The sequence below is a fragment of the Erpetoichthys calabaricus genome, chromosome 18, assembly GCF_900747795.2.
Source record: "Erpetoichthys calabaricus chromosome 18, fErpCal1.3, whole genome shotgun sequence".
In the NCBI taxonomy this organism is placed as follows: Eukaryota; Metazoa; Chordata; class Cladistia; order Polypteriformes; family Polypteridae; genus Erpetoichthys; species Erpetoichthys calabaricus.
Window position 1 is genome coordinate 51,237,245 of NC_041411.2, and position 26,750 is coordinate 51,263,994.

The following is a 26,750-nucleotide window of genomic DNA, read 5'->3' on the forward strand; positions in this document are numbered from 1 at the left end:
TTAAAGTTCACGTCAAAACTTTGAAATAGACACATTTCCCGGTGTTTTTTATCCTTCTTAAGCTCAATGTTAGACTTCTTAAGCTCATTCTTAAGATCATTCTTGTTATCCTTCTTAAGCTCATTTATGGCTGTAGCCATGGCAGAGGCCAGTGTAGCGATCATCTCTTTCAGTTCAGTTTTCAGTTCGGACAGTACGTTTCGGATTTCATGCTCTGCGAGTGGAAATGCAGCTCCTGTTACAGCAGGTGCTGCGGGCTCACGATGAGTAGATGAGAGCACATCCTGCAAGGCCTTTTCTAGTCTCGAATGATCCTCAGAAATCGGCGATCCATCGCGACCTGTATCACTTGCACCTTTGCTCCCATTTTCACTCTCGACTGGAGACGATACAATGGAGCGGGGTCCAAGAAAATCTGCGCATTCGTCTGCCTGTTCCAGGTCAGTCTCTGAGAGGCCATACCTTGCACTCGGGCCAGATGTCTGTCCAGACTTTGATGCAGCTTTAAGTTTCTTTTCCAGTTCTTTCTGACATTTCTTCTTGTTACTCATGCTTGTATATTTTAGTGGAAGTTCCTTGGTCAGATTAAATATAGGATACCTCTAGATAATATGAAATACATGGGAAAATAAAGCCACTGCAAGCGGAGCTCTGCTTCAGACGTCCATCTCCTATAACGGACGAGACCAACTGATCCTGTCCAGGGTTGTTAAAGTTAATTCTCTTCAAAGTGAAATTTATGTAATTGAAAGTTATATATAGATTTCTTATCATTTAACTTCAACTTCTATTGCACTAAATCTATGCAGAAGGCATAATTAATTGAGTACAGGAAAGTATTTGTAACTGTTGCCACTGCTTGTCTGATATCCAGCTTTCCAAAAGAATCCTTTTGTTGTGAATTCTGAAGCTGCAAACTGAATTGTATAATATGTCACTTAAATTTGAAGAAGTGATGAGAATTCACCACCATTTACAGTGATTTGCAGCTCTGAACTGAGAAGATGCCATACTGGGATATATGTGTATGTGCCATACACCTGTAGAATTAAGTCAGAACAGATGCAGAAATCTGAGCTTTCCTTAGACATCTGATGAAGGAGAAGCATTGGTGATCCTTCTTGACATTTTGTGTTCTTTTCTAGGACTGATAGATCCATGATTAACTTCACTTTTTACTCATCTGCCCATAGAACATTGTCACACATCTTTTGAGGATCATTCATTTACATTTACTTATTTGGCTGACACCTTGATTCAAAGCAGCTTACAACATTTATGATATAACTAGTCATTTAGCCCGTTACAATAACGGTCGCTAGAACAGTAGTGCATAAACATTAGTAGGAACAGTCTATATCAAATGGCAAGGGACTTTGACCTCATTCTTTTTGTTGGTTGTATTTTTCTTTGCCTTTCAGCCTTTCTTTTGTTGATGTTTACTTGCTGAGCTGACCGTTCTTCGTGGGCTGCCGCCGTGTATTGTGTGTCTTTAATTTTCTGTGACAGTAATACTGTCTTGTACGTCCGCTGGGTTGTACGTCCATAATATACCTTTAATTTTCTCTGGCAGTAATACAGGCGTGCGCGTCGGTAAAATGCCTTTAATTTTCTATGACAGTAATACTGGCTTGTATGTGGCTGTAATATGCGTCACTGTATTGTGTACCTTTAAATTCCTCTCGCAGTAATACTGGTTTGTATTTCCGTAAAACGCCTGTAACTTTCTCTGACAATAATATCGCGCTTTGCACCGTGCCCCGCGCATGCGCACTTCACCAGAAGACACACACACATGGACACCTGGACGCACACAGGGATTTTATTAAAGAGGATTGGTTACATTTCTTTTGGTTTTTCAGTTTGACTTGCTCAGGGTCACACTGTATCAGTAGCAGGATTTGATCCCACAACCTCAGGGTTTGAAGTCCAAAGCCTTAACCACTATACCACACAGGTATACTTTAGCAAATTCTTCTTTACCACAGTCCCTTCTTCTGCCCTGTGTTTTTCTGATGGTAGCTCCATGAACGCTGACGTTAAAAGAGGTTGGTAGAGGTTTGCAAATTCCTAAATGTTGCTCTAGTATTCATTTTTTTATTATGGAAAAATACATTCTTGGTTTCCAAAGAATCTTTAGCAGGAAGCCCACCACTGACAAGACTGATTACAGTAAAAAACTTTCTTTTTCTGGAAATATGGTTCTAACTACGGCCTATGAGAACTTTAGAAATGGATTTGGGTTCTCTCTACAACAGCAACAACATTTATTTCTATAGCACATTTTCATACAAACAATGTAGCTCTAAGTGCTTTGATGAAGAAAGAGAAAAAGGACAAAATAAATAATTAAAATTAGGGAACAATAATTAACATAGAATAAAAGTAAGGTCCGATGGCCAGGGAGGACAGAAAAAACAAAAAAAAACTCCAGATGGCCGGAGAAAAAAAAATCTGCAGGGGTTCCAGGCCACAAGACCGCTCAGCCCCCTCTAGGCATTCTGCCTAACAAAAATGACTACAATCAGTCCTCATTGTATTCGGGGTTCACATGGAAGAATTTGTTGATGATTGTCATGTGGACTTATGGCCTTTAATCCATCAATATAGGGACATCACGGTGCTTTGATTAGGTGGTGGTGGCGCAGATCGCCACCACAGAAAACCGGAATAAGAACAGAAGAAAAAGTAGGAGTTAATACGGATTTTGGAGCCACCATGAATAATAATGATAATTAATTGAATATACAGAGCATCAGGATTAAACTAAGATGAAGCTATGAGAAAGCCATGTTAAAATAATGTGTTTTCAGCAGTGTTTTAAAGTGCTCCACTGTATTAGCCTGGCAAATTTCTATTGGTAAGCTATACCAGATTTTAGGTGCATAATAGCAGAAGGCCACCTCACCACTTCTTTTACGTTTAGCTCTTGGAATTCTAAGTAGACACTCATTTGAAGATCTAAGGTTACAATTAGGAGTGCAAGGTGTAAGACATTCAGAAATATAAGATGGAGTGACATTATTTAAGGCTTTGTAAACCATAAGTAGTATTTTAAAGTCAGTTCTAAATGGCACAGGTAACCAATGTAGTGACATCAAAACTGGGGTGATGTGCTCAGATTTTCTTTTCCTAGTTAAGATTCTAGCAGCTGCATTCTGCACTAGTCGCAATCGATTGATGTCTTTCTTGGGTAGTCCTGAGAGGAGTGCATTACAGTAATCTAGCCGACTGAAAACAAAAGTGTGAACTAATTTTTCAGCATCTTGCAATGTTATAAGAGGTCTAACTTTTGATATATTTCTTAAGTGAAAAAATGCTGTCCTACTAATCTGATTAATATGTGATTTAAAATTCAGCTCAGAGTCAATAGTTACCCCTAAATTCTTTACCTCCGTCTTGACTATTAATCCTAATGCATCAAGTTTATTTCTAATAACCTCATTATATCCATTATTGCCAATCACTAAAATTTCTGTTTTCTCTCTATTTAGTTTGAGAAAATTACTACTCATCCATTCGGTAACACAAGTGAGACATTGTATCAGTGAATCAAGAGTGTTGGGGTCGTCAGGCGCTATTGATAATAGCGATGATGATATCTAAACTAGACTAATATCTAGACTAATAGACATCAATAACTGTTTAACTTAGTTTTGGAGAGGTTTCATTTGATTGTGTCATGATGTGAATCTAGTATCTGCAGGCTAAAAATTTCATCCCGATGGCGAAGACCAGCATCAGCATTAGTTATATTTATTTTGGGTTAAGGTTAGATTAAGCTAGATCTGATTGTTAATCAAAGTATTCATTCACTCATGGTGTTGTGAAGGAACTGTTGTCCACTTTTCTTTATGGAACTAGTTTACATTAGTACAACTTTAGAAAGTAATCAGAGAGCTGACCCAAGTGATCTCTTTCATTGGGCTCAGTTCACTGGGGTATAATGATAATACCTGTAATTATTTACCTTGCACATCAAAAAAATAAAACAACAAGAACAACAATGTAACATGAAGAACGATAGACACTTGGAATGAGCTACCAAGTAGTGTGGTAGACAGTAGGACTGTAGGGACTTTCAAAACTCGACTTAATGTTTTTTGGAAGAAATAAAAGGATAGGACTGGTGAGCTTTGTTGGGCTGAATGGCCTGTTCTCATCTAGTTTGTTCAAATGTTCTAATGTCCTAACTCTATGCCATGAGTTTGGTGAAATCATAGAAATGTTCAGGAATTTTACTGAAGTCTGCAAAATTCATTGAAGTCAATGGGGAATATTGAATTCTAGTGTAGTTAGAGACAGAGATTATTTTGGGTGGAGTTTGTACCTTTGTTTTGCTCCCAAATTCACTGCACCTCTTCTGCCAATTTATGATGCTTTTGTTGTTGTCGTTTTCCCAGTTAAGTCCCTGTTCTCCTCTGACAATCCTTTTGTTTTGTCCTTTTGGTTCAGTTTAAGCTCACATTAGTTGTCAGGCTCTTCATACGTCCACAACAAACTTTAAGTTGTGGTATAATCCCCCATTTCCTGAGGAATGGAACTGTGTGAGACAACAAAACGTTAAGCATTTAAAAATTCTAAAAGACTCATACATTGTAATTTACAACTGCATAATATTTTTTAATACTAGTGATACATTTCTTCTAGTATGTTAATCTGCATGTCTTTGCTTTCTTTGTGAATGCTGCAGAACTTCTGAATTTCTATAGGTGGTGTAGAACACGCACTGCTGGTCGGATCAGAGAGTTTCACAGTGAAAAATGTGCATTTTATGTTGAGAGAGCTAACTGCCTAATGCATTTTGCTTGAACACCAGAAAAAAAGAAACATCTTCTCATCAGTCCTGTGAAGTGACTCACCTAACTGCTTTTTACATTTAGGGACAGGGTTGCTGTAGGTGGACCGCTAATCTTTGCAGAAACTTTGTCAAGTGGATGGAAGGCTGGTGTTTTGATAACTGTAATTAGGCGTTTTGAAAAATGTAGAATTTATTCTTCTTGAAATTTTGCAGTTTTATTTTGGTTTTAATGGTGTTTTTAATTTTTATCATTATTTTGTCATTGATTTTTTCTCAGCCATTTTTTTACAAGGGCTCTGCAATTTTTAGTATTTTTTTTTAATGATGGCAACCACATTGTTGTTGGTAACATCTTCTCTATTGTTACCATGCAGCTATAGCAAGCTGTATTGCAAGACATTATTGCTAAGACAGCATTTATAAAGGTGGCATACTATTCCTGGTGTCCATATTTGTGTATATAAAATGATTTGCTCTTGAGGTGCTTAAGAGTAGGTAAGGCTAAAATTCTTGGTGGTATTAGAACTTTTTTCTCATACTTGTTTTGGTTTTGTTATTTTTCCTACTTTTGATCTTTCAATTTCAGACATTGCTTTTCTTTTCTTCTCCTGTTCCATTTCAAATATTAGCCTTTTTCCATCAATAGCATAACAGATGGCTTTGCAAAGATATTTTTCTGACTGTTCTGTTTTAAGGTGTTCATGTTGCTTATTTTGTTTTAAACACTCTCAATTCTTTGATATTACTATTACTATCATTATTATTATTATTATTATTATTATTATTATTATTATTAATGCAGTTCTTTGTGGCAAACTTCAATGATCTTATGCATGAAACAAAAATAACATGGGGTAATAATATATAAAAACTGTCTGTGTTACCCATCTTCACCCAGGATATTTCCAAAGAAAATGGGCCTAGGTTATAGTGCTGTTAATTATTTACAATACAACACACTACAGTTTATTTTTGTATAGCCCAAAGTCACACTAGAGGTGCCGCAATGGGCTTTAACAAGCCTTGTCTTTTGACAGCCCCCCAGCCTTGACTCTCTAAGAAGACAAGGAAAAACTCCCAAAAAACCCTTCTTGGGGAAAAAAATGGAAGAAACCTTGGGAAAGGCAGTTCAAAGAGAGACCCCTTTCCAGGTAGGTTGAGCGTGCAGTGGGGGTCAAAAAATGGGGTAAATACAATACAATACACAGAACAGAACACAAGTAATCCTCAATACAATACAATAGTAGAATAGTAATATTACAAGTACAGAGTAAAATGCAAGAGTAGATGATATCACGTAATATGATTCAGGTTTTTTCAGAGTCCTAGAAACCTCAGCCATCAAGCTGTCCCACCCACTGGCCATTCCACAGCTAAGTCAGTGCTGGACTGTCTAATCTTATTAAAAGACCCTTCTACCCAATGATTCTAGTGCTCTTTTATCAAAGATGATGTTTTCATAGGCAGGCAAACAACCTGGCAGGTGGGCAGTGGCACCAAGTGCCACATTTGAGTACCGAGAAGAGAAACAGAATAGGTGAGGGTTAGTAACAAATTATAACTATCATGTTACTTATGTTTTAGTGCTAATGACTAACAACAGAGATACAGTCTGTACAGTTAATCAGCAGCTCTGGTCAGGATATGCTAAACTGAAGTAATGAGTCTTCAGCCGGGATTTAAAAGCTGAGACCGAAGGGGCATCTCTTATAGTAGCAGGCAGACCATTCCACAGTTTAGGGGCCCTGTAACTAAAAGCTCGACCTCCCACTGTTATTTTACTAATCCTTGGAATCATAAGCAGCATCTTGAGATCTTAATGTGTAGCGGGGCCACATAGTTAGTGTTAAATGTCAGTTCTGAGTGCGTCTCGTTTCATTGTCCCGTTTACTGTTTATATGTGTATCAGTTAATGCTGTCCCCGTAAAGGGGGACGGATGATGGAAGGAGACCACAGCCGCAAACCTGGAAAACACCTGTTCACAATTAATCAATCACAGCCGTCACAGGACTATTTAAGCCAGCAGGAGGAGAAGGAAGGGGAGAGGAGAGAAGGAGATTTTTTTTACATTCACGACCACGAGCCACCTGTACCTGTTATTTTCCACATCGCGCATTTCCATCTAGTTTGTTTTTCCATCTGCCGGACTTGCTTCAATGACCTCATCACGAGAGACCCCGGGGTCGAACTTAATCATTCACCACACACCGAGGATTCACGGTGAGGCTGCTCCATTTTTTCCGGGGAGAATCAAACAACGCATTTACCGCTAGTTCAGTCAACCGCATACAGGACAGTTTCTTTATTACCGGACTCACGTTCTCATTCATTTCCAGTTTATAAGTCATTGTTGTTATTCGTGTTGTGTGTTTATATGTTACAGGGACAAGGGAGGGTTTTTTGTTGTATTTATATTTGGGGTGTTATAGTTATATTTGGTGGTGTCTTGTTGTTGCTGGGGTGGAGGGATATTTATATTTATATGTTTCTATTTTTGCATGTCTTGTTTCACTTAATACATATAATCCGTTTAAATTTTACATCCTGTTTTTGTACTTATCTTTTCACCGTCGATTGTGGGGGAAAAGTTTAATTGGTTAGAAGTACGGCTTGATAGTTAGATTATTTCTCAGTCGATTATCCAGGCCACAGGTCTTGGAAGTGTAGCTGCTGGCTGGGTAAAGGGGTCGGCCGTTACAAATGTGCACTCTGGTTTGTAAGTCATGAAAAGTTCAGACAAGTAAGCCGGACCTTGGCCATTTAATGCTTTATATGTTAAAAGGAGGATTTTGAAATCTGCCCTAAACTTAACCGGGAGCCAGTGTAAGGATTTAAGAACTGGAGTTATGTGTTCTTATTTTCTTATTTTTGTAATAATTCTTGCAGCAGCATTTTGGATTAACTGGAATCTGTATAAAGAACAGTTTGAACATCCAGTGAACACCACATTGCAGTAGTCAATCCTAAAATAAATAGAATAAATGCATAAATGAATTTCTCAGTATCCTGCATATTTAGAAAATGGCTTAATTTCCCAACATTTTTAAGATGGAAGAAACATGATTTAGACAACTTTGTAATGTGCCCTTTAAATGACATGCTAGAGTCAAAGATAACTCCTAGATTGCGGGCTGATTCCGTAAAAGTAATGGTGCTTCCAACTGAGTTAAATGATGACAAAATATTTGTTGCGATCAGCGTCATTCCCTCCAATAATTACCATCCCTGTTTTATCGGTGTTTAAAGACAAGTAGTTCTCATCCATCCACTCCTTTAATTCACTAACAGAATGAATTAAAGACAACATCGGAGAAACTTCATTTGGTCTAAAAGAAAGGTATAATGGGTGTCATCTGCATACGAGTGAAAATTAACATTATGTTTTCTAATGATAGATCCCAATGAAAGCATGTAAAGTGAAAACAGTAAAGGTCCCAGTACTGAGCCCTGTGGGACACCATATTGAAATTCTGTGTATAATGATGAAGTACTGTCAGCACATTTCTGTACATATTGGAATTGATTGGATAAATAAGAACTAAACCAGGCAAGGGCAGTGTCTATAAGCCCAGCATAATTTTCTAGCCTGTACAGTAAAATAGAATGGTCAGTGGTGACAAAATGCTGCACTTAAGTCTACCAACATAATTACAGTGGAGTTTCCTTCATCAGAAGATATCAGAATGTCATTTACAACCCGCGTTAGTGCCGTTTCTGTACTATGACCGGTGCAAAAGCCAGACTGGAATTTCGCCAATAATTTCTGATGCATAAGGTGTGACTGAAGCTGATTTGTGGCTACTTTTTCAAGTATTTTAGAGAGAAAGGATAAGTTTGATATGGGTCTATAATTATTAAGAATGTGTGGGTCTAGGTCTGACTTTTTAAGTAATGATTTGATGACTGACACTTAGTGCATCAGGTACTGTGTCATGCAATAATGAACTTTTGATAATGCTAAGAATTGACACTGCAAGAACATCCATTACGCTTTTTATTAGTTTTGTTGGCACTGGATGTAGGGAACAAATAGTAGGTTTCATTTCAGAAATTAAAGTTAAGACTTCCCGCTCAGTTACAGGATTAAAATTTCTAAAATGTTGAATGCAATGTTAGACAGGGTCTGCCAAGCTAGTATTCAGTTTGTACTGTGATGCTGAGATCTGGGATCTTATACTGTATTTTTTGTTTTTTCATTAAAAAAATTCATATGGTTTGTACTGCTAATATCTGTTGGTTATTTTGCACTGTAGATCTGAATTCCCATGTGTTAATTTAGCCACTGTTCTAAACAGTTCATGAGGATTATTAATTATTTGGACGTATAACATGTACTACGTCACTAATTGATTACTTTTATGTCTACAGTATTTGTTTTTTATTTATTTTTTAACAGGAGCTCATACTATTAGTTCATTGGAGCTATTTAGTCTTGATCATGCTACATAATTGCCCAGGAATAAAGCATTCCTGTTATACATGAATTGCTGCTTTTCCTACTGACTGACCTTGGGTTTTGTTGATGGTGATTTTAAAACATACAGGAAACTGTATTTTTGTATTTAAATAGAAAATTAGTAGGAATAATGGGAATTTTACATATAATTACATTTATCCTGTAAAAATGTTAGCTTCAGTCAGATTTGAATGTAATGCTTTTATCTGTAATCTTGTTGCATTTCAACATTTTGGAGGGTTTAGATGAAAAGCAATATAGAAATTAAAACAGGCATAGTGTATGGAAACAGCAGTTTTCTCCAAAAGAAAGCATGAAACTGAAAATTACAACCAAAAAGAACTGAAATAAATCCCTGGAAATATTACAAAATTGAAAATGAAGGAATGTCAAATAAAATGAAAGAAAATTAGAACATTAAAATGTTAAAAAGATTCAGACAAGAACAGACCATTCAGCCCAACAAAGCCCACCAGTCAAGTTTTAAAGGTCCCTAAAGTCTTACTGTTCACCACACTACTTGGTCACTTATTCTAAGTGTCTGTGGTTCTCTGTTTAAAGAAAAACTTCCTAATGTTTGGGCAAAATTTTCCCTTAAATTTCAAGCTGTGCCCCTGTGTTCTTGATGAACTCATTTTAAAATAACAGTCTCGATCCACTGGACTGATTCCCTTCATAATTTTAAACACTTCAGTCATGTCTCCTCTTAATCTTCTTTTGCTTAAACTAAAAAGACTCATCCCTTTTAATCTTTCCTCATAATTCATCCCCTGTAGCCCTGGAATCAGTCTAGTCGCTCGTCTCTGGACCTTTTCTAGTGCTGCTATGTCCTTTTTGTAGCCAGTAGACCAAAACTGCACACAGTTCTCCAGATGAGGCCTCACCAGTGCATTATAAAGTTTGAGCAGAACCTCCATGGACTTGTACTCCACACATTGTGCTGTATAAATCTAACCTTGCCTTGTGCACTATGTAAATATTGTACAATGTCAGCAAGCCAAATGAACTAAAATGAACTTCAGATGTGGGTTTTTACTTTATTCACTCTTTATTCACAATTTTATGTTCACCCGAGGTACAGGATGACACAGTACTATAGTATTATTATTATTACGTTATTATGTTTATGATTTTCATTTGACAACATCGTTCACTTAAGCTTTTGTTTTTGTGTATTTCATCAGTGGTATGTTTAAGCTTCTATTTTTTTTATAATTTTTTTTTTTTTAGTGTGGCTTTACCCTAAAATTTATTATTTTTCGATTATTGTGAATTGACAAGAGATTGAGAATGATTTTGGCAGAGAATAGTCAAAAGGAAAGAGCAAGATGTCAGAAGCCAGAATGACAGATGAATACCAAGTCGCCGAAACAAAAAAAGTGGAAACCATGAGGCGTAAACCGAAAAACAAAAGAAGCGTATAGAAACCAAAATAATCTATTGTCACCTAACAGCCCAATTTTCATACTATATTCTGTATTTAACGTAAAAGTAATTGGCTTTACTCCAGGATTGACCTGCAGTCATGCAAAAGATTTCACCAATTGTGAGGCGGCAAACACTGGGATGCCTCTGTAACTGTGAGACAAAGAAGGATCACATGATGCAACTGTTGCGGTGCTGTGTATTTTGTGGTCACATGACGTGTAAAGGTCGAAAAAGTAAACAAAAACAAAAATAAAAACATTAATCATAACAGCCATAGCCAGACAAAAAAGTTCTAACACTGAAGTTCTAAAACTGAATCATGTTTCACTTTAACTTATTAGAGACAGCAATAACATTTACAGGATGCAGATTTATATGACCCATGAATTGAATGTTTTTTAATTTAAAGTTGTTTTGTCACTGTAAATGTACTGTAGTGACCTCTTTGCAACACCTAGTTCACAACCACAGCAACTGGCACCCCAACTTGTGTTTTATAGAGTGGCTACTAACCATGTCTTATTTGAGCTTTACCAATCTTTCTTCTTGCTCAATCTCCACACCTCATGTCATGCCATGTCTTTTTCCTTCTTCACCCGTCCATCCACACTGTTGATCAGTGACACTTTGTAAGTTAATCCTCTTTTTTTCTATAATGTTGCCAAATTTCAATCAAATCAATCAAAGCCTTTTTAAGATTTTTGTGTATTTCATTTTTCAAGTGTAAGGGTTGTTTTTACCCCTAAATATTGATTATGTCCTTAGTGGATATCTTCTACCCTATGTGAACTATTCTGCCAAATTTCAGCTTTGTAGCTAAACGGGAAATAATGATTTTGTTAATGAGTGATGAGTGAGTCAATCAAATTTGCATTTAATATACCTAAATACTAAAGAATGTCTTCAGCTAAACCAGATATGTGAGATTTAATACCACAGACACCATATTTTGTTAGAGTATATTGTTATATTGTGTCTATTGTATCTATCTATCATATAGTGTCCTTCATACAGTATCTGTCTGTCTGTCTGTCTATAATGATAATGCATTAAGAGTTAAATTCAGTCTTAGATACTAATGGTGATTATATAGGTTTTGGAATTTATTTGGGCTTGCAGATCCATTTTTAATGGTGTCTTTACATTGATCTGTCTATTTTTTAATTTATCCATTATATTGTTGTGGTTAGCTGGCACCTATCCTGCCATCATAGGGTATAATGCAGAAACAAGACAAAGCTCAGCAAGGTTAACTATATGAATACAATTTAATTGTCATATATTATTTTTTATCATATGACTATATCTATGTAATACTTTTATTTAATACATTCGTGTGATCTTAAACCATGTGGTCTTTAGTTAAACTTGCTTGCATATTTGTATTTTGTTATCAGTCTAGATTTACATTTAATTAGAAATATATCTGCAATAATAACTCCTAGCTCTTTCCTTATCTGACAATATTATTATATAGCGTATTCCATAATATTAAAACACAATATCAAGCTATTTACAAAAAAATCCATTTGGGTGTAATTTTACCCTTGCAAAATACAACAGAACATGTGAGGTCTAAAATAACACTTACAAATGTATTAGAGCATGTTTTTCATTTTACAGATGAGCCAGTTACTGTCTATATACAGTGGTGCTCCTTATGCTTACTGTATATGGGTATATCACCACACATTTCAGTATTTTCCACATTTCAAGGACTTGTCTTGTATGTTTGTGCTAGCTGATCAATCTCTAAACTGACCCAGGATGGGTGATTGTGAGTAGGTGAGTGTTCACTGGCACATTAGGACTGGCACCTGAATTTTTCTTGAAAATGCTATGTTAAGCTTCAGCACTGAATGACCTTATAACTGGATTGAGTACATTTTAAAATGGGTTTGAAGATTTTTAGTAGGGTGGCCAGAAGGACCAGTGAATATAATGAGTTGGCATAGTTAAAGTCTAGAGTGTAGACACATAATAAGGTATAACAGTTGTGATTGTAATGGTGGGATTAGAGAACAGCAATATTATATTAAAGAGAGCAGAAATCAGAAGATTTATTGGCCTATTAAATAACAATTTGCCAAATTCCATCATCTACAATAGCCTTCTGCTGATGAATATGCTTAAAAATTGTAATCTGATACCGACAGAGGGGTGTATTCTATATATAATTAAGACTGAATTATGAATTTGCATAATATTAATGGCCTAGAGAAATTAAAATACTGTGGTGTAGCAGGTCCACAGCTCAAGTCAAAAAGGCCACTTTTTAAATAGTCAGCGTACTTGCGGCTTAGAGAGGGGGAGTGGTAATGTGGCCGAAGCAGTTCCCGGGTGATTCGTGATGCGGACGGTCCTCGCTTAAGTGCACAGGTGAGAAGTCGTCTGCATCCGTAATTGTTGCCGGGAGCTGCTGATTGCCACACCTGATCCACGTCGCTGGACCATATAATAGAAGCGCGAGGCGGATGAGAGGGGGAAAAGAAAGAAAAAAAAGAATGGGAGGTTAATAGAGAAGAAGGAAGCAGGACGGAGAAAGCCGGTGAGAGAGAGAAAGCGAGCGAGGGAGCGCAGGCTCGCGCTGATTGCAGGCAGCTGGGTGAGGCGAGCCTGAGTAGGCTGTTTGGCCAGCACCCAAGGGCCGACGGTAGTGGTTGCTCCTGCTGAGCGCTTGTTTGGAGTAGGAGTGACTGGGAGATGGTTGGGATTGGGAACTGGAAGCCCCAGCGTGAGCGTCGTGGTTGCTGGGGAGCCAAAGTCTCGGTCTCGGTGAGCAGAACCGGAGCCAGGGATCAGAAAGGCCACCAGACCAGTACAGGGAACAAGGTCAGCTGCATGTAGGGTGATTTCCCTGGTGCATAGCCTGAATGGGAGAAGCAGGGGAGTCACCAGTAAAATAACACACCGCACTTTGTTTTAAAAGACTGCTTCCAGCCATTGTTTTAACCTTGGTTTTAAAAGCATTTTTTTTTCTATTGGATTTTAACCTCCACCCTTTCATCTGTTTTTATTGGATTATTTATTTGAAGATTTAAAAGACACTGCACTATTTATTTGAACACTGTTTGATTTTGTTGCTGTTTTAATAAAAACACTTTGCACTTTTTGCAGCATCCGCTTGCTTCATTGTTGTGCCTCACTGTCCACCTCATCGGTGACATTACCGACGGTGTTGGGTTCGAGAGCTCCCAGAAGCTGGATGCGAGCATGGAGCAGAACCTGCATCGCCACAAGTCAGATTTCATTTTCAATTTATTCCACAGTAAACTAATCACAGTAAAACATTTACACAGGAGTAACTGGAGAATACTAATTTTCAACCATACTTTAATATACACATATTTATGTATTCTGTATATATTCCGGTCATTTAATAAGTAACAGAAAAAAGTCAGACCACTCCCTGCAAAAATGGGAACTTACTAACATACAGCCATACTTTTATATACAGATATTTATGTTCTCTGTACATTTCCCTGTCAGGCAAGTAGTCTCCCATTCATACACTCTCATTCATACTGTATGCACTGCATGCTTTATTATTCTGTTCCTGTGCCTTTTTGCAAATTAGTTTATGTCTGAAAAAGAGTTTGAATATGTAATTAACATTCGATACTGCTACATTAATTTATATAATGTAGCTAAACTTAGCTTTCCAGTTATACTAACTGGCTAACTAAAGTTAGTTAGTTGGCTCAACAAGTGTTACGTTACTTACTGTGTCTCTTCTGCAGGTTTAGTTAATGTCATAAGTATTCACAAAATCACAATCAGCACAACCTTCCTCACAGAAGAACCGCCCAGAGTTTTCAACAGCAGCACTCACAGCACTACAGTGGAATAAGTAGTGGGAGGGGACTCAATGGCAAAGAAGTATAGCTGGTAGTACTGAGGCCAGTGCCTCGAAAGTTTCACCTCAGTCAGTTGATCAGACTTTTTAAAGGATGAAGACTGGGATGACCAGTATGTTTTGTATGGGGGACGTGGCCACGATTTGCCACCCCTTGTAGGCTCCATTGTTTGTGTCAGAGTCAGATTGGCAGGACCAACCCTAGATGGCTGATTCTTCCAAAAGGAGAAAGAATTACTTGCTGTATGAAGGTTTTCAAATCACTTCAGTACTTCTTGTCCTGCACCTCCTGACTCACAAGTACGCACACACTCCATATATGATATACCATTTGACTCATCTTGATGTCTAGTTATGTAAGATATTGAGCATTTTATGATTACCCTATATTTTTAACCCTCTTGCTGTGAAAGTCTAATTTCTTAGACATTTTTCTACTATAGTTTGTTCAGGAAATTATACCCTTATAAAAGAGAGTAAACATATACGTATCTTCGGCAAAAATAATTAGAACTATAAGTTGTTCATATCACATAAACCGACTCCAAGATTTCACCCCTAATTAAATTCAAAGAGTCAAAGTTGCTCCTTGTTACAAAACTACGAAAAAAGGAAGATTGGTAATATAAACATGTAGAGTGTCGTTTTACGTTGTTTCATGTTAGCTGGTCATGAATATTTTTGATATTTGATTCTTTACCAGTGGTCCTAGCTATCTAACAACCACTTGTAGAAGGTTAAATATGACAAATCTTAAACTTAAGCATGTGGGATGTTGTTTTTGACTATTTCAAGGTGAGTGATTATAACTATGATTGTTATTTTCATTTTTGATCCAGTACTAGAGATCTAGCCTTCTATGAACCTCTATCAGAAGATGAAAAATTACAAATTTCTGTTACAATGGAGACTATTTAGACTTTAAATATTTAAATTGAACCACACATTTTAAAATTTCAAATATTTGACTCAGCTGTTCTTGTTTATTATGTATTTCTGCCTCAGACAGTAAATCAGGCTAAGCAGAGGTCCCTGTGCATGTCCTTTCCGTAAGACCCCATATGTCCATTTCCTCTTACCTGGTTTATGGTTGCAGAGAGTTGGTGTCTGTAAACATTTTTAATGATAAAATGTGTATTGACTTATTCAAATAAACAAGTAAGTCTGAAGAAACAATAAATAAGAGAACTCTCCCACATCAATGCCCTACCCATAATGCCCATTCGCATCAAGCTCTGTGAGGAAGATGGTAAGGACGCAAATAAACAAAACCAGTGTCTGGACAGCCTCAGGAGAAGCCTGCAGTCCAACTGTAGGGTCAAAAATAAAAAGTCAGAGAAACAGCAATAACATCAAAAACTGAGATCTCTCTGCTGCTAGGCCTGTCATGATAATTATAAGTATGTTAATAATTATTTGTCATGAAAATAATTGCCATTACCATTCTCATTGTCTTTTTAATTTTTTTTTGTGACTATACCTCAACCACCCTAATGATATCATAATAATGCACATACATCTGATGAAGAAGATGCTGTTTATTAACACCAGAAATCAAAACATAGATAGATTCATACTTTAGAAAATGTAGTAAATCCACACTGGGGTTGATAATGGGCTGTACTCCATCACACGACTGACAACCTGTGGCCAGCTCAACTCAATCTTATCTCCTGTATTGAAATGCTCAGAGCTCCTGAATCCTACCTTCTGAAACACTCCACAGCATATTATACCTCAGTCCCTGCAAACAAACACTGCATGATTAGACTACCAGGTAACAAACAGAATTTCAAAATGTTCAAACTCAAACTCAATAAAATGGTACTAGAAAGAGGCAGACTGTATTCGATACAGAGTGAAAATAATGGAAATCCTGTTTACCTCACACAATCTATACACACAGCAAAGAAATCTGCAACTGTCTGAACAGAAATGAAAACAAGTAGATGTAGATACTGAGAGGTATATCATAGAAGACACGCCCAATCAAGTGACTCATTTCAACCAATCAGATGTAAACCCATTAATTTAAAAATCCAGTGTGCTTCCCTACGTAACAATAAGTTATCAAAGTTACCCTCACAGGGGTGTGGTTTTATTTCAAGAACAGTAAACCTAAGGTCTGAAACTTTGTGGTTTGCAGTAATAAAGTGCCTAAATAACAGGATGTTTAATAGATTTGGTCCTGATGATTCTTTTATGTTTCTGCAATACGATAATGAATGGAACATAGAGTTTTACCAATGCATAACAAAGGACAAGGACATAACAACAGATAGATGACACCTTTTGAACTACAATTAGATCTGTGCTTAAGATTAATATTGCCCTGCAGAGTAGTAATTAGGTTGCCTTTTAAAACATTACCACAACAACTACAATTCAAACAGGTAAATACTGAATGCTGAATAACTCACAGCTCATTAATTACATGTCTAATACTAACTGATTTCAGTTTACAAATCTTAATTCTATTTTTAAATCACATTAGAAATATATCCCTTTCGATGTCTAAAATCTTTCAGCATTTTCACATACAGAAAGGAAGAAATGTGTGCTGACTCTTTAGTGTTGTTTATTACTTATAAGGTTCACCCATGGCTGTTTGACAATGAAATGTTCAGCACTGCAGGAATTTTATTTAGCCCTGGATGAGCATGGCTGGGATGCTAGAATTTTTAAAACCAGCTATTGCTTAAGCTAAACAGAATGCTTTACAGTTTATGAATCGTATAATACGTTTTGGAAGGAAATTAGAAGCTCCTAGACTAGTTAAGTACTGCCATGATTTTTTTTTTATTAATATAAATATATTTTTACTTTTTGTTTTTTTTTTTTTGAAAGAAGAAACTTTTTAAACTTTTACTGAAATACTTGTTACTTCAGTGACAATAAAAATTTGACAAGGCACCTCTGCTTTTACTCAGGTATCACTTCTGTGCAGGAGTTGACAGGATTGAGTAAGGATGGCATGAATAAAAGAATAGCAAGGAGAAGATAGATGCACATTTCTAAAAGTTGTAAACGATTGTGCCAAGTGCAATTAAAAATCAGACGCCAGTGAAACAACAAAATGTTTATGGAATGTAACGTATAAAAGTTGTACAAGCCAATCAAAGCCCACGAAAATTCTTATCTTGTGCAGGTGTGGACCACCCCTGCCTTGTTTTTGGCCGTGGAATTAGAAAACATGCATTAGAGAGGCTTCATGGGACATGAAGTCCAAACCATCAATAGAGTGGAATTTGCAAAGTATAACAAGAACATTAAACAACGTAAGTCTCCAAATTCATCACATTAGATGACTTTTCCAGCGATACTCAGTCATAGCATTCATTTACATAATCTGGCACTGCTCTCCCATGAAGCTGGTGGCCTATCTGACTTATTCTCTACAAATAGTTTTTACAACTCACTTTGATGAAATTGATTTTGTCTTGAATCGGAGGGGTGGGCTGTGTGTTTAGGAAATCTGACAAGCAATGAATGCTCATCTGAAAGTATAATGCATAGAATGTAACAAAGGGGAATAAGGAACAAGGGTGTTTTGAACCTTCAGACTGAGGGGTGGTTCATCTCTCTGATGTTTTGTGTTTTGCATATTAAATCAGAATGGAAAGAAGGTAAAGGGGCAGAGACAGCAGCAGAACCTGTGACAACTATTAACCCTTCATACTGAGCCAGCTCTGTCAGGCAGCACAGGGGCTTTGGACATCACAAACAAAAGAGAACTTTGTCTGTCTGACGTCTCAGTTTTTACAAACAAATCAAATCAAAGTTTTATTGTCATGTGCACAGTAAGGAAACACGTTTCTCTGCACAATGAAATTCTTTCTTTGCTGTCCACACCAAATGCCAATGGTTAACAAACCAACGTATAAAGATAAATATAAATAATAAGTAGCAAATAAATAATAAGTAACAAAAGCAGCATAAAGTATGAAAAACAGAACAGAAGTATAAAGTGTAATGTGCAGGTAGGTGTGTGATGGACAAGTCCAATACAGATGTGTGTGGTAGATAGAATGAGGTGGACCATGGTTATAAACTCCAGTCAGTTATTTAGGAGTCTAATGGCCTTGTGTAAGAAAGAGTTCTTTAGCCTGGATTCCTGCATTTCATACTTCTATATCTCCTGCCCGAGGGTAGAAGTATGAACAGTTCGTGTTGGGGGTGGGTGGGGTCCCTGAGGATCGAGGCAGTTCTCCTGCGGACTCTGCAGTTGTAGATGTTCTGTAGAGAGGGCAGTGGAGTCCTGGTGATCTTCTCAGCTGTCTTTACCACTCTCTGCAGGCATTTGCAGTCCATAGCAGTAGTGTTGCCGTACCAAACGGTGATGCAGACAGAATGGAAAAAAGGTAAAAAAAAAATTGCTTCTGAACTTGCAGCAGCCATTTATCAAGCTTTGTCAGGGAGCACAGTATTGGCTGTCTGAAAAAGGGGAGAGCACAGCTGTGCTGAATAGTCAGCACACAGTCACTAAATGTGACCTGGGCAGTGATTTGTCAGTCACTTAAATTGACATGATCTGGCAACATGATTAGTGACTGCAGTCAGTTAATTTGACATACTCCTCCACGACTTGAAGTTACGTAATGCGTCTGCGTCATTGGTCGTAGCAGTAAAAAAAGGGTAGGCAGATCACAGAAAGGGCATGGAAGCTTAGTTGTACCTAAATAGGAAATGTTGACTCTTCAGAATTACAGGGATCACCCATAGCACCCCAAGTAGAAGAAGCAGGGTGCCAAAAATACAATCACACTTGTGTAACAAAGTAGATGAGCTTTTCAAACAAATATACCCGTTTATGCCAATGTTTTCTATAACAGCAGACTGTCTAAGATGAAATTACACATAACATCCATACAGGCATAATAGAAGAATGGTGTAGAATATAACTACATTGCAAATAACAACAGAGGGTCTAAGTTGTTTTTTCCGCCAAATCTTAGCCATTTGATTTATTTGCCCTGAGATATGGCTGAACAAAAGTGGAAAAATAAACAGAAAGATGATGATGCAGAATGCTACAGCAACAAAAGGGGAGCAGTACTTGCAGTGCCCAGCTGTCTATATACTGTACAATTTCATACATCTCTAGACTGCAGCAGTGTAAATCAATATTTTTATGTCTCTCAGTTTCACTGTCCGTGTCCGAGCAGTGGTAATGACTCGAGATGACTCCAGTGGTGGATGGGTGCCAATGGGCGGTGGAGGATTAAGCCATGTGACAATCTGTAAGGGGAAAGGCCATGAAGAGAGCAGCCAACAGGACTACCTGATCCGAGGCGAGAGACTCCGAGACCAAGCCGTGAGTAGTTATCCGTCATTAATTTGTGAACCTTTTTGATGAAGTTATTATTACTGATTTGTCTTCCTTTTCCTGACCATCCTTTCTATCAGCCAATACTGGAATGTAATGTGAAGCGGGATCTGGTCTACAACAAGGTGAATCCTATCTTCCATCACTGGAAAGTAGACGAGAGAAAATTTGGGTTAACCTTCCAGAGTCCAGCAGACGCTGTATCCTTTGAAAGGGGCGTCCAGAGTGCCATTGAGGAACTGGAAGATGGTAAGATGACTAGAGCAACAAGGCTGAGGTATAAAATGAGAAAACATGCATGGTTACAAATGCTCATTGGTATGAGTAAAATGAGAATTGGTGCATGTGGTAAGAATGAGAGAATGGGCACATTACATGAGACTGGGAAAATTACAGAAGCATTGGACAGGGTCAGCAATCTCAGTTGGACAGACATATTTCACCGGGACAGATTATAAGTGCTGGGGGCTAAATTGGACTCACTGAAATGTAACTTAAGTAAGTTTAAAAAATCATGTTTTGCTAGTTAAATTTTTTTTTCTTTTTACAGGGTCAGAATCATCTTCTACAAATCCAGATGAAAATGAAGGTGCTGATGAAACCAGAGGAGTGAGTCCTAGTGTACTGTTTTTTGTTTTTTTTTTATTTTCAAATTTGCAAAACAGAATCAGGCAAACTAGTCTGGGCAGTTGAAATGCAAAAAAGTGACTTGGCTGCTCTATATTTAGTAAGTCGCTTAAAGTTTGTGTTTAATGTTGCCATTCTAGTGAGATAGGATGGGTACTGAAAGTTCCCTTCCCGTGATACTGTAGCACAAGAAGTAATGGGTGTCCCATTAATGGGAAGCTAGCATTCCTACCTTGATGAAAGGAGAAAATTGTTGCATTTTGGGTGTTTCTTTGTTGAGGTAGGGGCTGAGCTCAATATATTTCCACCCAGGGCTTTGGTGAGTGATCGCTCTCCTATTTTGCCACCACTTCTGAAATAAACCTGGTTGTTCAGACATCATTATGGAGATCATGAATGCACTACTGTCTCCTGCCCTAGCCTGTTTGGGACAGCCTCTATGGGTGCTGCCTTTTTCCCATCAGTTTTTCTGTAAATTTAGTCATTCATTACATTTAGTATTAAATGGACCTGTGTACTTCATGAAAGATAATCTTCATTTTTAAGAAAGTTGCTCAAAATCTGCACTGAGGCTTTCAGTGATCCTGGACTTGGGAGTTTGAGGAAGAAGAGAGACTGTAATGGCAAAGGAGGGAAGGAGGAGTGAGAAAGAGGGTTTGAATGGCTACATGGTGAGAAACACAAAGATCACTTGCAAGTCCCCCTTTTACTTCAGTGCTCTCATTTCTGTGACTTTTTCCCCACATATTACAAAAAGCACTTATTTTTTTTTTTAATATTGTGAGGAAGTTGAGAAATTCTCAGAAGCATTTCTCATATATGAGTTAGTGTGTGTATGTAAATGAATGTATGTGTCCTGCCATGCACAGTTGGTTCCGACCTCGCACCCTATGTCTCCTTAGGCCTCCTTAGGATGGGTGGATGGATTTCTTATTCTTTCTTTGTTTCTGTTGAATAACACAAAGTGAACTGAGCAAGACAGATTTCAAGATTTGTCTCTATGGCTTGGAAGTTGGATGACAAATTGTGAACCACAATTTTGTTAGCACAATGATTTTTTTGTTTGTTTTCTTCTGATTATAGCAAAGACTCTGTAAAATTTACTTTAAAGGGTTCACTGCCAAGCCCTTTATTGCCACTATGCTATAGCATAGCACTGTGTGAACAGGTGCCTAGTGGAGTCTTAAATGTGTAATTTGCTTGTGGAACTGGTCACCAGTTCTTTCAGCGGCTTTACAGCTATACTCTTAACATTAAAGTCAGGATGGCATTCTTTTTTTTATATGGCTTCATAGTCACTATTGTTCCACTTTAATTACCATACCCACTTAATCCATTTCATGTTGCAGGTGTAGAATCAAATTTAAAGTAAAAAAAATATTTTCTATTTGTTAAAATTGTAAGCAACAGTTTACAAAGGTCAACATTCAATGAAAAATTGTTGTGAATGCAACTTACATCATATGCAGTTTTATGATGCAGTAATTTGTAAACAGCATGCACAAAGGTTCTGAACTGAGACATTGTTAGCCCATTAGCTGCTATTAGCGCTCAGAGATTGTCAGTGCAAAGATTATTAAATAATTTTAGCAACCATTCATTCATTCATCCATTCATGCTCCTATGTTGTACCCACTTACTCCAGTTCACAGTTACAGGGGCCTGGAGAGACCCTCACTCCTGTATGAAGCTACCTTGAACAGGACTTCAGTTTACTGCAGGAAACATGCACACACACTCTAGCTAATTTAGATCTGCCAAGCAGTTGGAAGTATGCTTTATTAAAAAATGAATTAAATCATGCATGTACAGTGCATCCGGAAAGTATTCACAGCGCATCACTTTTTCCACATTTTGTTATGTTACAGCCTTATTCCAAAATGGATTCAATTCATTTTTTTCTTCAGAATTCTACACACAACACCCCATAATGACAACGTGAAAAAAGTTTACTTGAGGTTTTTACAAATTTATTAAAAATAAAAAAACTGAGAAATCACATGTACATAAGTATTCACAGCCTTTGCTCAATACTTTGTAGATGCACCTTTGGCAGCAATTACAGCCTCAAGTCTTTTTGAATATGATGCCACAAGCTTAGCACACCTATCCTTGGCCAGTTTCGTCCATTCCTCTTTGCAGCACCTCTCAAGCTCCATCAGGTTGGATGGGAAGAGATGTTCAATCGGATTCAAGTCTGGGCTCTGGCTGGGCCACTCAAGGACATTCACAGAGTTGTCCTGAAACCACTCCTTTGATATCTTGGCTGTGTGCTTAGGGTCGTTGTCCTGCTGAAAGATGAACCGTCGCCTCAGTCTGAGGTCAAGAGCGCTCTGGAGCAGGTTTTCATCCAGGATGTCTGTGTACATTGCTGCAGTCATCTTTCCCTTTATCCTGACTAGTCTCCCAGTCCCTGCCACTGAAAAACATCCCCACAGCATGATGCTGCCACCACCATGCTTCACTGTAGGGATGGTATTGGCCTGGTGATGAGCGGTGCCTGGTTTCCTCCAAACGTGACGCCTGGCATTCACACCAAAGAGTTCAATCTTTGTCTCATCAGACCAGAGAATTTTCTTTCCCATGGTCTGAGAGTCCTTCAGGTGCCTTTTGGCAAATTCCAGGCGGGCTGCAATGTGCCTTTTACTAAGGAGTGGCTTCCGTCTGGCCACTCTACCATACAGGCCTGATTGGTGGATTGCTGCAGAGATGGTTGTCCTTCTGGAAGGTTCTCCTCTCTCCACAGAGGACCTCTGGAGCTCTGACAGAGTGACCATCGGGTTCTTGGTCACCTCCCTGACTAAGGCCCTTCTCCCCCGATCGCTCAGTTTAGATGGCCGGCCAGCTCTATGAAGAGTCCTGGTGATTTCAAACTTCTTCCACTTACGGATGATGGAGGCCACTGTGCTCATTGGGACCTTCAAAGCAGCAAATATTTTTCTGTAACATTCCCCAGATTTGTGCCTCGATACAATCCTGTCTCGGAGGTCTACAGACAATTCCTTTGACTTCATGCTTGGTTTGTGCTCTGACATGAACTGTCAACTGTGGGACCTTATATAGACAGGTGTGTGCCTTTCCAAATCATGTCCAATCAACTGAATTTACCACAGGTGGACTCCAATTAAGCTGCAGAAACATCTCAAGGATGATCAGGGGAAACAGGATGCACCTGAGCTCAATTTTGAGCTTCATGGAAAAGGCTATGAATACTTATGTACGTGTGCTTTCTCAATTTTTTTATTTTTAATAAATTTGCAAAAACCTCAAGTAAACTTTTTTCACGTTGTCATTATGGGGTGTTGTGTGTAGAATTCTGAGGAAAAAAAATGAATTTAATCCATTTTGGAATAAGGCTGTAACATAACAAAATGTGGAAAAAGTGATGCGCTGTGAATATTTTCCGGATGCACTGTAAATCATTTCTAGCCAGCACGGTGACACAGTGGCTAGTGCTGCTGTCTCCTGAGATACTAAATCAAAATGGTATATGTGTGGGCTGTGTGAGTATGTCCTGCAGTGAGCTGATTACTTGTCTATGGTTCATTCCTGCCTGATTTGGCATGTTAAAGTGTCCAGGAAGGGCACTATGACCGCTAAGGTTCTTTTTACATTGGTGGACAAGTTTATATTGGAATTGCCAAAATTGTTAGCCTGATTTACATGTACATTTCATTACATCCATTCATCACTCATCTCTCAAGCACACAGATTAGATCAAGCAATATAGCCAAGGCTGGCGACCTTAGCTTGAAAGCAGACCAAGCAAGGATACCTTTAAAGAAGTCAAGGGATCTCTGCCCCTGACTACTTTCCCTGGAAGGGTTGCACAATTCAAACAAAACAACAATGCCTGGCAAACTCAATTTCAAAATACTTTACCAAGATTAGACTCTGGCTATTACAATGCCCCTGAAGTGGCTGCAAAAATCAAACAGAGCAATAGAGGCTGGCACACCCTGCTTCAAAAACATAGCAGAAGTTAGGATCTGGCTACTTTGGGCTGCACAATTCTAACAGAACATACTGCTCACCCCTTAACAAATATAAAAAACACACTCTAACAAGGCCAGATTGCTACCTTTGAAAGAGCTAAACAAATAATAAATCACTCAAACAAGCACATTGAGGGCAGATGATACCAATAAAAAAGGAAAGCTTCAGTGAGGAAATATTAACATTTTAATTTAATCATTACATATGTTTATTTGCAAAGAAGCCAGGTATTAAATACTAGAATTCAAAAGTAGAAGAAAAGATGCAACCTGATTGATTTAAGCCAGTGTCAGAAACAGCAAAATTTGCTTCAGCATTACCAGGAGATGACGAGGAGAGGAAGATATGGAAAAAGATGATCTGCTGTGGCAACCCCTAACGGGAGCATCCAAAAGAAGAAGAAGATTAACAGGAGAGAGATGTCCATGTAATTTAAAGAGTCCATTCTTCTTAATCCAACTAAGGCATTTCTTAAAAAGATGCACTGTAATGAAGCAATTGAAAATACTGGTTCTTTAATGGCACCTTATGGTTCTTTACAGAGTTGTGTGGTTCCTCGTAGAACTATTGCTTGACATTTCATACTAGGAAGGGTTCTTTGCATATGAAGTTGGTCCTTTGTTCTTTGAAAAACTTTGTAATATGTGAAAAAACAACTTTTCTGAAGTTCTCTCATACTTGACTCTAAAACTTTCACCTTTCTCTCTAACCCCTCAAATACTTGTCTCCATTCACTTGTTTCTGAGCAAACCCCCCCCCCCCCCATATGCCTGACAGCATTATGTCATCGTTGAGCTAAATCACCTGCTTGTCAGCAGTCCTTGTACTGCACTTGCATTTAACTTTTTCTAAACTCTGGGTTAAAATGCAAACAAGTTATGCTAGTTTTCTTGTCTTATAGTATTGCTTTAGTCTTGCTCACCAAATGTATTCAATAAAAAGCTACATCATTTCTAAATTAAAACACAAAAATGAAATATTACAAGTCTTAATTAATAAACTAAAAACAAAAAACTCCAAATTATAAACCCCATTACACTGATTAACCCATATGCTACCAGAATAGACCTCTGCTCTCTGTATCTCAGCAATGGAAAAAGCTAGTTTATAAAATAGAGAGACACTTATCTAAGAAAAAAACTAAGCAATATTTTCAAATATGTTGACTCTCATTTAGTAACAACTGTAACAGCTGCAACAGAGTAAACAGCTAGTTTCACATACATTTTCGCATACATCGTGATTCATCTCATAACAGTTTTGAATTCAGCACTCTTTCATCTTCAGCTGTGAGAAAGTGTTAATTACATTTTAGTTCATGTCTTTTTTGCACTGAAAATATTTATGAATGAGCATCGGCTTGGTGAGTCCACAGGCTATCTTGCAGAATTTGAATGTACCCCAAAATTGGGTTTAGATACTCAGGGTCTATCCTGGCCTCATAAGACTCAACCCCTGGATAGAGGTTTTAGTACACTGTAGGCCAGTCTAGTGTATTTAAATGTGGGAGTAAAAGTGGATTACTAAGATAAAAATCCACACAGAAACACACAAAAAGAGCATTAGAAATTTGTCAAATTATTGTCTGCATACTTCATGTGCGTTCTAGTAAAATAATATCTATCTATCTCTGTAAAATTAAGTTATATATTTTTAAACAGTCATGTGATATGTTTTTTTTCTTTTTTAACATATGTGGAAATATTAAGATTTGATCTTCATCGAAACAGCATCTATAGGTAAATGTGTTGTAATATGTACATTTACTTATTTGGCTGATGCTCCAATTGGAAAACTATAACAAATGTAACCAATTGTTTCATAAATGTTGTAAGTCACCTTGGATAAAGGCATCAGCCAAATAAGTAAATGTAAATAAATTCTGCAACAGATATTTAGATTTTGTAGTACATTGTATAATTTAAATAAATTTAAATCAAAATTTCATATGTGGAAAAAAGTAAGTATGCCCCTACATACAGTCATATGAAAAAGTTTGGAAACCCCTCTCAGCCTGCATAATAATTGACTCTACTTTCAACAAAAAAGATAACAGTGGTATGTCTTTCATTTCCTAGGGACATCTGAGTACTAGGGTGTTGTCCGAAGAAAGATTTTTAGTGAAGCAGTATTTAGTTGTATGAAATTAAATATGAAAAACTGGCTGTGCAAAAATTTGGATATCTTTGAAATTTTGCTGATTTGAATGCATGTCACTGCTTAATACTGATTACTTACAACACCAAATTGGTTGGATTA

At 37.6% G+C, this 26,750-nt stretch overlaps 1 protein-coding gene across 2 annotated transcripts in view; it reads left to right on the forward strand.

Moving 5' to 3' along the window:
- Positions 1–26,750, forward strand: part of spred3 (sprouty related EVH1 domain containing 3) — a 127,558-nt gene that overhangs the window by 79,316 nt on the left and 21,492 nt on the right. For both annotated transcript variants that reach the window (XM_051921498.1, XM_028824976.2), the window contains exons 2-4: positions 19,685–19,856; positions 19,949–20,117; positions 20,419–20,477. In XM_051921498.1, coding sequence (XP_051777458.1) covers positions 19,685–19,856; positions 19,949–20,117; positions 20,419–20,477 — 400 coding nt within the window. The remainder of the gene's footprint in view (positions 1–19,684; positions 19,857–19,948; positions 20,118–20,418; positions 20,478–26,750) is intronic.